The 12,292-nt window shown below is 24.2% G+C and overlaps 1 protein-coding gene across 3 annotated transcripts in view; it reads left to right on the top strand.

Moving 5' to 3' along the window:
- LOC145839587 (calsenilin-like) overlaps window positions 1–12,292 on the top strand; it is a 55,550-nt gene that overhangs the window by 29,628 nt on the left and 13,630 nt on the right. Inside the window, exon 1 of one of the 3 annotated variants that reach the window (XM_082947202.1) lies at window positions 1,273–1,442. The exons of the other annotated variants lie outside the window; for them this stretch is intronic. Coding sequence (XP_082803328.1) covers window positions 1,331–1,442 — 112 coding nt within the window. The 5' untranslated portion in view covers window positions 1,273–1,330. Of the gene's footprint in view, window positions 1–1,272; window positions 1,443–12,292 lie in introns of those variants that run through there. 3 annotated transcript variants of the gene reach the window in all.

Here is a 12,292-nt window from a genome sequence, read left to right as displayed (position 1 = left end):
TGCATAGGCACGAAATTCGAATCCTGAAAGTTTTTGCATCTTGAAATAAACTTTTTATATTAAAAAAGCCGTTAAGGAGGGCTCTGTGTTGAAAAATTTAATTTATTATGTTAATCAACTTATTTCTATACATATTAATGTACATGTATGGATTTAGTACACATTGATCAGCAAGCTTTTTTGTTTTCTATTGAGCAAAACTACAAATATTAGTACTATATGTCTGCTGAAAAGTTATAAGCATTATTAACAATATAATAAACACTCTCTTAACAAAATTTTTAAAGTTAACTGCTTACGATAATGTAAACAGCTAGTTTGTATTTGTTAATTTTATAAAAAGACTCCGATTTTTGCTCTAGAGTAAATAAAGATCTTGCTGACGAACGCTTATTAAACGCTGAAACAGCTGTACGAGATAAAAAATTTGTGCTAAGTTTATATCTAGGAAAAGTGAAAAGCTTCTCTATCATCTGCACAAAAAGTTATATTTATTTATATTTTGCTAGTTTGATAATAAAAGCTTTTTTTCTCATAGTTTAATAATTTCAAGTTACGATCCAAACTAAATGAAAGAGTTAAAATCTAAATTAATGCAAAATAGAAGCAAATAAATTTGACTTTATAACACGTTTATAAACAAAAATCTGTATTTTTATTTTTACATTTTACTTTCTAATTTCTAATCAAAAGTTTTTAAAATTTAGAGAAAAGTCGGTTTATAATTTGTACTAGAAACATATGAGGATTAAAAAGACTAAGAGTACTTAGATTGTTTTAAAACTTAAACTTATTTAATATAAAATTATGAAAATAAATTACAACATATTTTATATAAGTTTTTCAGTGTTTTTATAATGTAAAAATTTATTTTTATTGTTTTGATAAATAATGAAAGTAATTTAAACTTAAAGAAATTCTAAAATAATTTTTGTTTGGTAACGAATTAAGAGTTTTTAAAACTATATTATTAACAATTTACTTGTTATCATCAAAAGTTCTATTAAAATCTAATACTAAATATTGCCATTTTTAATTGTAATTGTTAATTTTTTATTCTAACACAAGTTTTGTTACTATTTAAAAGTTTGTTAATTTATTAAAACATTTATATATCATACTTGTTTTTCTATATTAAAATGTAATCTTTTTTCTCACTACTTCAGTAGTATCAACGCAACTGGTGTAAAAAAAGAAAAAAGAAAATAGAAGCACAGCGAAACAAAACGCATACATTATAAGGTTGCATTAATTTAGACTGCATATTTATACTAAACGTTTTTAAAAATAAAAGCTATAACAAAGATAAAGTGGTCTAAGTAAAAAAAATATGACAAAGTTTACTGGTGACTTGCAAGGTTTTGAGATGCTATTGACATTTTTTGGGTTGCTGTTTCTTTTTCGTTTGTTAGGACGATTCGGAATGCTGTCAGGAATAAAAGGTCAGCTTAGCTTTTTGAATTTAAACTATATTTACTATTGAGCAGTTTTGTTTCTCTTAATAAGTTTTATTTCAAAGTATGTTCTTTGTTTACTAGCAAGAACTGACACGGTTGTTTTCATTTGTAAAACAACTGGCGATTTAGTTCAATGATTTCTTAACATGTTTTAGAATAGGGACAAAATGAGTTTATAATTAATTAAAGGCTAAATGTCTCTTAGAAAAACGATATGATTTATTCATAATATGTTTAACGTTTTTATAGTACATTTAGTCTTAAAATTGATTTACAGCTTTACAATTTCGATTCCAAGAAAAGTTGTCAAATCTTTGCAGTTTTTAAAGTAATACATGATAAAATTTGTTATATAGCTATTCTATGTTACCTGAACTTTATATTGAAACAAAAAGAAAGTTTTTGATAAGTAGAGCGAAACTTTATTTAACAATATGAAATTGGCACAATTTTAACTGTTTAGTTTTAATCCATGTACTTAGTTTTAAAAGATTACAAAACAAATCGATTAAACTCGTTATAGATGTGTTTAACCACAAAACAAAAACTTTAATTATGTAGTTGTGGTTCGTGTTTATCCATTTAATTGACTGAATAAATTTGTTAACTATCTTCGAGTATTTTTAATCCTTAAGTTTTTAAAAGAATAAAATTATACATAGTAATGTAAGTACTTTAAAGGATTGAGGTAGTTTTAATCAAATAACAAAAATTAAATATTTTTGTTATATCAGAGTTATTAATAACTTCTAATATTGCAAATATCCCGTCACAGTTTTGAACTTGAATAAGTATTTAACTTATGTTTTTTTTTCTGTTAGTAGTAAAACTACGTAATTTTATGCGAAACTGTTTTATACAATATCTGTAAATAATACTGTTATTATACAAGATCAAATACTAACTTTAATTTTTTTTACAAAGATTTTCCACAAAAACTGATGGCTAAATACCGAAATTCGAAAAACTTATTTTGTGGATGAAATTGTTTAAATATATCTCTAAAAAGCAAAAACAAAGTTTTGAACGTGCTACTTGGATCATTAGACAACGGGATAAGTTTTTATTGAAACTCGTCAGTCGCAACTGCAAGAATGACAACAGAAAGTTTTTTTTAGTTTCGACTGACTGACGAGTATTAATAAAAACGAAACCCGGGTCTCAGTCTTCCGAAAGCTTGTGGTCTGATAATCCAAGCGTAATGATCAAAGTTTTAGCTTTTCTGACAGCACATATATGTCTAAGTTTTGGCCCTGATAGACCTTCGCTGATATTTTCTTTGAAAAAAAAATAAATGTACAATTTAAAATTTTAGAAGTATAACTGTTACTAAAGAACTCTGGAACGCATAATTTCAAATGTACTTAATTTTAAAAGTATTTGGAACTCATATTGAATATATATTTTAACTTATTACAATTTTTAATTTCTTTAAACTGTTTTAACAAAAAGTGATACTTCAGAAAACTAAGTTTTACAATATTAGTTAGTGATACTTTTAGATGAAATCAGTTTTTCTCTACATGAGCATCTGATCATATTATTGTTCTCAATTTATTTTACTTTTGAATCAAATTTTGATAAATACTTAGAATGTTTTTAAAGTTCGAAACTATATATATCCTAATACGTTTTTAAAACAATTATTTTAATGTTTTTATGAACTTTTAAGTATAATATTTATAAAGAAATACACTTACACTATACAGAACTTAGTTTAATAACAAATAGTTTACTCTAATTATATAGTATGCATCTTTTCTTTTTTATCAAGTAGTTTACTGCGCACATAATTTTAAAAATTTGAAAGCCATTGATCCAAACTGTGCAGTGCACACATTGCTTACAAATTTTTGCTATGAAACAACAACGAAAAAACTTTAAAATTCTTTTGTTTTACTTAAAAACAAATCAATTTCAAGTGTGACTAAGAAATTTACCTTGAACGTAAAAACAAGAAATTGTCAAAAAAGTAATATTTATTGATTTTGATTTTCCTATATAGGGCAGTAAGTTAACTAACTTGTAAAATGAAACCTTATTTTTAAAATTTATTTTGTTTTAAAAAATTATAGTGTTGTATAGCAAAAACAAATAAATAAACATAAATTTGTTTTAGAATTTTTTTAAAAACTTTTATTTGGATGTTGCACAACAGTTACTAAATAATTCAAAACAAACTGGGTATTTGTTGTATGTGCCCGCAACTTTTCTATAAAGTTTTAATACCTGGCAAGCGCATTCACGTTGTTTCATAGTTAATCTTTCATTACAATGAATGTCTTAGTACAACGCTTTGTTGTAAACCTATTAAGTTCCAATATTAAAATGTAAATCTTACTTTGTTGGTTTAGACTTTTAAAGTTTGATGTTTATTAGAAACTTATAAAAAAACAAAAAAATGCTTAATTTATAACCTATTTTGTTTAAATTTTGTTAAAAAGATTAGAAATTATAATTTATTTTTTTTTAAATTTAATTCTTAAAGAAAATTTTACACTAACTTTGTTTTTAAACTTTAATTTTAACGAAGTTAAAATCTTTTAAAGGCTTTTAAATTAACTAGGTCTTAAATTTACTTTTAGTTCTTAATTCATTGTTTTATAATTAACATAAAATAAGAAATAAAAAGTTATAACTTGAATTAAAATATTAATTTCAATAAAGTTAAAATACAGAACAGTTTACAAATTACTTATTATTTAAACCTTTCTTATGATTTAAAAAATGAAAAGAATCTTGTAAAAATTGTTCTAAAACAAGTATTAACTAAACATTTAATTTTCAAGAAACCATAAATTTTAGAAAGTAACAAATAAACTGTAAAATAAATAAATTTTGATCTGTTATAAAAAACACAAAACTAAGTTAAATGGCTTCATAGTATTTAGTTAATCATTCGAAATCCTTGAGGTTTGTTTTATGAATTAACAGCTTAGTTTTACTAAAACAAATAAATGTAAATACTAAGTATGTAAGTCATATGTACAGCATTTTCTATGATAAGGTTACATTTAAAACTAGTTTTATAAAAGTAATTCTTATTTTAAAACTTTTATACGTATTATTTGCGTTGTAAAACTATACGCTTTAAAGTTTTAACTCAGAAGTTGTTTTTGAAGAAGAGAACCTTTAACAATGTAAAAATGCTACTAGAAATACAATCTAGTAAATATACAATGATAACATTTTGAATATTTATATTTTTTGGTAATTTTCATTGATAAAAATTTCAGACTATAGTTTCTTAATATTTTTTAAAATGTAGGTTTTAGAATTTTATATCAGGGGTAGGAAAACTGCAACCCGTCAAACGAACATTTCTTATTTTCTACATGATTTTTTGCTAAAAACATAATGTAAAAGAAGCAAGCTTAGGTCTTAAAAAACTAATTGTAACCTTTTTTGCTCCTGAAAAAACTGTGTTGTTCTTTTTACGTTTAACACATTCAATTTGATAAATTTTTTTTTGTAAACTCTTAAAAATTACTATGGCCCTGAAGAATATTTTTCAGCGTATCTAGCCCATTTCTCATTAAAAACTCCCTACCGTTGTTTTATATTTTTAACTTTTAGTAGCTTTTTTTTTTTTCAAACTGCATTCACTGTAATAAAATAAATGTGGAAGTAAAATAATATTTTACAGCTGTTTTTATTCAACAAGTCCGTTCTTATTTAGAAACTAAAATTTTTTTGGTTAATTATGTCAAATGAATAACTTTAATTACTTAAGCTGTGTTTCTTAACAATTGTAGATTTACTATGTAACACGCATATGCTGTATATAAAAGATTGTTTTTGTAATTTCTTGAGAAAATTGCTTGAACTTTTTTTAAAATGTCGATGTCTTAGATTTCGATTTAGATATTTTTTATGCAGTATAACAAAGCTTTATATTTTTTAAATAACATGAAGAAAATTAGTTGTGTATAAAAGTATGCAAAAATTATTAAAGTACTAACTTAACTATAATGCTTCAGATAATATAGTTTGTTATAATAAAGATTTACTTAATTTTTATATCAAACTTTGTTTTAAAAATAATTTTCAAGTTTGTTTGAGTGTTATATGCATTGAAACATTAATTTTATTTTACTTCCATGTTATGTTAGAAAATTCTAACTAAAGTTAGAATAGTACAAAGCAGTTTTTATGGGTGCCTGCACTTAAAGCTTTATAGAGCGAAGTTTTGACAGTAGAATGCAAACATTTTGTGCTTTTGGTTAACAATCGATAGCTATAAATAAGCTTATACTAAAATTTAAATGAGTTGGTAAACTTATTGTTGCATATTATTTTAAATGTATGAACAAATGTTTAAAAAAAGTATAAAAACATTAGTATTTATTACAACAGCTACTATTTAGTAGATTATAGTTATTTTCAAGTAAATTACATAGTAGCTTTTTATAAACTATATCTTAATGAAAATCAAGAAACAGTTTAACTGCATAGTAAGCTTGAGATTCTATTTGTTTAAAAAATAGTATTTAATTAAGACGGTAATAAAGATAAGAATAATAAATATATTAAAAAATTACTAAATAAAATCTCACATGCTATTTAATTCAGTTTCTAAATTGAATTTTAAGTAAATATTTTTCCAATATAAGACTGCTAAAATCGTTAAATAGATAAATTCGATTATTTAAATGACTTCTACATGTTTGAGTAATTTTCACAAATATTTTAAAGATTCAAAATTTAACCTAAAATTCATCAATAATAAACTAAAAATTTTTTTGATAGCTAAAAACTATTTTTTTAGGTCTCTAAACTATAACTAAAAACTAATTTAAATCTAAATTTATTTCAAATGTAGTAAAACTTGTTTTGTTATAATTTTAATAAAATACTACAATTTATAAATCCTGCAAATATTTCATTTGGTTGGTAAAGATGTAGAATAGAATAGTTTTTTATTAGAACATTTTTATTGAATAACTCTTTAAACCATTTTTAATTCACAAAGCTGTATATGTATTATTAAACAAAATGTAAAAGTGCGTAATTCTGATGGTTTTTGTCGGTAAGCCGGTTATATTCATAGTTTTAAATATTTATTTCTAATATGATAAATACAAGTTTTACAGTACAGTGCTTATTCACTTATCCGGACACGTTGGGCAAGATTTTTCTGTAAACATGTCCGGATAATCAAAAATTCGGATAAGCACAAAAAATCAATTTTTTCATACATTAATATAACTGCCCCATATTATGCAATGCATAATAAACGTTTTCTAATAAAATCAAAAACATAGTAATTGTGAGTAACATATAATTAAATAATAAATTATAAAAGCTAAATTCTAGACTAACTAACGTTTTTTGAGGGTCAAGCAAGTAAAATTTATCATTTGTAATCCCAACTGCCCTATTTATTAATTTTGAAAAAAGATAAATTTTTGTTTAAGAGAATATATAATTTAAAAAATTAATTGATTAAATTAAAAATTTCTAAACTTAATTACTTTACACGCTTACAGATTTATAGTAACTAAGCTAGTTTTGAACAAAGATAGAAAGTAATCTTTAGTAGTATGATTACGTCATAGCAATGAACAAAACTGTAGAATTTATAAAATCACTTCAAAATTTTCTTACAGCATAAGAGCTTAAATATGTGTATCATACAAAAATGTTAGAGTTTAATATTGAAACTTTTTTCAATATTCTTCTGACTTAAACTGTCCGGATAAGTGAAGTCCTTATAAGTAAATAAGCACTATACTATTTTATTATACCGACATGTGTTTCTGTGTGTTAAGGAATAAACACACTTCAACTGGGTTCTGTAAAAAAATAAATACTGTAAGGAAAGAATAGAAGTTAAAGTAGGTGTATACATGTGTTCATTTAAATAAAAACAATTTCTACAAATTTATAGAGGTTAATAATAGATAAAATACTTAATGTTAAACTCCGTCTGTTATAAAACTATGTAATATTTGTAATTATTGAGTTTAAATTAAGTAAATAAATTTAAATATTTTTTGTATAAATATTGTATAGTTTTATAACAGTTGGAGTTTAACATCAAGTATTTTACCCATTATTAAAAATTAACCTCTAAAAATTTGTAGAAATTATTTTTTTTAATGAACACATGTACCTATTTTAGCTTCTATTCTTTACACACGGTAATTACAGACGAACAGCAGCTTAAATTTGCGACTACTTATGGTTGAACGTTTGTTGTAGTGAGCCAAACGTGATGGTCAGCGGCAATGAAATAGATCCTGATGCTTATGGCTTAGCTAGATATTCGAGTGTCGGTGTGTACTTGCTTGAGCACTTTGTACGTATATGATAAAGCTTTCCTTGCAACGAGACCTGCGCTAAACGCTAAACATATTCTTATTTACCAAACATATACTAATGAGTATTTCCGGAACTTTATTTTAATATTTCCTGCAACATGAAAAATATTTCGAGCAAAAAAGTTGAAGATATTGTATTTAAAATTGTGGATTAATTGTTGACAGAAGGCTTATCATTTGAAACATGTTGAAGATATTGTGTTTAAAATTGTGGATTAATTGTTGAAAGAAAGCTTATAATTTGAAACATGGAGTTGAAGATATTGTGTTTAAAATTGTGGATTAATTGTTGAAAGAAGGCTTATCATTTGAAACATGGAGTTGAAGATATTAAACGTCATATGGCTAACTTGGTTACTTAATCTGTTAGGATTTTGTGATATGTTTAAGTATTTCATATCAGGCAAGACAGGTCCATTTTGCTGAAACTTGATTAAGTTGCTTTGCACTTAAATCTTAATGCACAACTTGTGAAGAAGAATCCACAGTTTTTGAATTAAAACCAGAGAGTGGTAAGTGACTTTGTGGAAAATGAAATTTAGTATGTGAAGTTGGAGAAGTTGAGGGTTTTTTTCTAACCAGGACATTTAAAAAATCATTTGACAAGAGTTTAAAGAAACAAAAACAAAATCAGCAGTTTTTCTACCAAAAAACAAATAAACTTCCATTTCAACAGACAAATTATGGGCAAAGACATTCTAGAAATTTATTTGCCAGATGTTTTAAGAAACAAAATAAGCAATTCTTATACCAAAAAAGGGCTAAACTTCCAGTGAAAAAAATCACTTATTTGTTGGTTGTATTTTCTTTAAAGTTCTTGTATTTATGACAGTTTTGTTCGGACTTAGTAATTAGTTAATAGCCATAATTGATTTGTTACACTGGAAATTCAGCCCTTTTTTGGTATAAGAATTGCTTATTTTGTTTTTGTTTCTTTAAACACTTGTCAAATGATTTTTAAAATTGTTCACAGGAGTTGTAAAACTTTCAATAAAGACAAAAATGTTGCACTTTATCATCTTCTAGCGGATTTTAAAATATGTGGAACAGTCGTTTGTAAAAAAGTGCACGTTAATTATTTTGAAAAATTTAGTTTGAGTTATGACTAGTGACTATAATCATAGTACTTGGGAGGATACTATGATTATAAGATAAGACGAGGGGATAAAGTTGGGGATAGAGGGGATAAAGATAAAGAGGGGATAAAGATAGAGGGGATAAAATTGCATAAAGATAAAATTGCACGAAGATACTCTTGCACGAAGGGTCACTTTTGCACGAAGACAATTTTGCACGAGCAGACAATTTTGCACGGAGACAGTTTTACACGGGTTATTTTTTAATCTTTTTATAATTTTTTTTTTTAAATATATAATTTTTTTTTAATTATTTTTTTTTTCTAATTTAGTTTTTTTTTTTACTATCACTGTTACCCCTAACCCTTACCCTCAGTCGGTAGCTTTTTTTTTATGTATTTAATTTTTTGTTATAACTTTTATTAGCTCAACTTTCATTATTACTATCACTATTACCCCTAACCCTTAACCTCGGTCGGTAGCTCTTTTTTTTTAATTAATGTTTTATTATTATTTATTTATTTTTTTTTTAATTCTTATTAGTAATTTATTTATTTTTATTTTTACTATCACTATTACCCCTAACCCTTACCCTCGGTAAGTAACTTTTTTTTTGAATTATTTTTTATACTTTATTATTTTTTTTATTATTCTTATTACCTCACGTGCAAAAATGTAACTCGTGCAAAATTGACCCTTCGTACAAAATCGTCTTAGTGCAATTTTGTTCTCTCGTGCAATTTTGGCTTTGTGCAAATTAGGCTTCGTGCAACTCTGTACACTCGTGCAATTTTGTTCTCGTGCAATTTAGTCCCCTCGCGCAATTTAGTAACCTCGTGCATTTTAGTCTTCCTACAATTTAAACCCGTTCTCTAAGTTTTTTTTTATCTTAGAAACTTTTAATAAAACTTAAAATGCCTACTTGTAATCAGTTATTATTTTAAGACTTTGAAAAGTTTTTACTTTCATATAAACAGAAAAAATATTAAAGTAAACTAAAACATTAAAGTTATGCACAAAAAACGTTTTTTATAGTATCGTGGCATTTGCTATAAAGTATTAAGTCATTATTAAATGAAATATGTATAAACTTTTGAATTAACAAATAAGAACATTATAGGAAAAAATATTGTATCAAAATATTATTTCTATTTATTTTAGTTAATATGTAATATCTATTTCTATGTTCTTAAAACGACTGAACTCTTAGTAACTTGAAAATAAAATCAATCAAAATACTACAACAAAATCTATCGCTCATTGAAAAAAAACTTAACTGTAAATGCCATCATGTTTTAAAACAACTAATTGATTTCGACGTATCTACTTAAGCTGTTCGAAAATAAGCTTACAACTGAACAAATTTATAACGTATTAATGCTTAAAAGCTTTTATTTTAAATGTGTACGTTTTGTATCATGTTTTGTTGATACACTTACTAAAGTCTTGGATTATATTTAAAAGGCTATAAAAACAGTATCATATGAAATGTAGTTCTTAATTTTAACTTATACTAGTGCACAATTATTTAGAAAAAAAAAATATTATTCTTTTAATAAAACAGCTTTTTGGGTGTATATCAATATGCTGTTTCATTTATTATTTATTCTAACATTGTTCTAAAAAAATGCGTGTTTCTAAAAATACCCTGTAAAGGTCATTCTCATTTAACTATAGTTTTACTTACTGTATCAGCGAAATATTTTTGCGCTTGACATAATTGATGTTAAAATATTCTAACCAAAACTAAAATGTTAGTTTACTAAACTTTAAAATAGAAAAAAATTTAGACTGCTAAGAATTCTAATTATTTACTGCAAAGTAAAAATAGAAAACTAAGTATACTTTAAGTTTATTTAAACAGCTTTTTGTGTTTTTATCAATATGCTGTTTTATTCATTATTTATTCTAACTTTTTTCTAAGTATATGCATGTTTTTAAAAATACGCTATCAAGGTCATTCTCGTTTTACTTACTGTATAAGCGTAGTTTTTTTTTACGCTGGACAATATTTATGTTATAATATTCTATCCAAAACTAAAAGGTTAACTTACTAAACTTTAAAATAAAAAACACCTTAGATTGCTAAGAATTCTAATTATTTACAGAAAAGTAAAAAAATAAAACTGAGTAAACTTCAAGCTTTATATTTTGATTTAAAATTTTGTTTATGTTTATAGTGTAAAATTAATTCTTAAAAAAATGCTCACTATTAGTAAAATTAATATAAGTTACAAAATTTATTGTTGTTTTTTATTTCCATATTTTTGACATAAACGGACTAATTAAGGTTTTGGATACTATATATATTTATATGTATAAAACAAACTAAGTAACGTTTTATCAAGGTTATTTAAGAAACAAATGTTATAAAAATGTTAAAAGTATAAGTTTAAAATTTTCAGAATAAATATAATAAATTGAAATTTTTTAAGTTTTAAATTTCTTACCTTTTAAAAACAATTTAACAGTAATATCCTCTTGTCTTTTTCTTGCTTTATTCATTATAACAAATAAGAAGCTTTGTTTGAGCCGGTAAAAGTTACATAATTTTTTTTTAATTTTATTTAATGAAGTTTTCTTTAAATAAAATATCTGGACTTTTTTTTATAATTAAAAAACAAGACAATTTAAAAAAAAAAAGAAGTTTTTATAAATCATTGGTTTTTTTATAAATACTTAAAGTATATAAATATTTATTTTTTAAATAACTTAAAAAAAAATTAAGATAAACTTATTTGACATCTGTTGTGTTTTATTTTTATACGAAACTTTCACCCAAATGGTAGATTAACAACACATCTATTGAATTCTTTTATTTTATAGATGACTGTCAGCAGACAAAACATGCATAGTGTTTATGTAGGAAATAGATAGTTTAATTTATAGAAATATTTATTCAATTACCTTTAAGGAAGTTTTGTCTGAACTTTTTTATGCAGCATAATTAGGCATGGTTTTTACATTGAAAAGAAAAAAATTAAATCTAAATTTAAAAAAGTATGTGTCCTAATTTCTAGTCAAATATCATAACAATTTGCTTTATTTTTTTTGAAGTTAAAAATATTATGAGCTTTTTTAAAAGTTGCTTTTCAGGCTTTTATTAAAGTATAAGAAATTTTAAATAATTTATAGATGTCTAATTGTGGCTTGTACAAATGTGCTCAACTTTGTTCAATTGTTTCATTATATGTAAAAGAAAATTACGTTATTATAAAATAGTAATTAAATAAAGTAGGCATCAGTTGAAAATTAATTAAACAAAAAATAATACTACTAGTAAAGTTTTTTTTTTTTTCATCGTTAAATTTATTAAAATTTATGTTTTGAAATAGTTGTGTGAGGGCAGTATGTAGCTATATTTTATCCTTACATGGCATCGTCTGCGTATTTCACATAATGTTTGCCCAAAGCTATTATGAGCTTTTGAGCTTGT

This window comes from Thalia democratica, chromosome 6, assembly GCF_965202585.1.
Source record: "Thalia democratica chromosome 6, ktThaDemo2.hap1.1, whole genome shotgun sequence".
Classification (NCBI taxonomy): domain Eukaryota; kingdom Metazoa; phylum Chordata; class Thaliacea; order Salpida; family Salpidae; genus Thalia; species Thalia democratica.
This window is presented reverse-complemented; position numbering and strand designations above follow the sequence as displayed.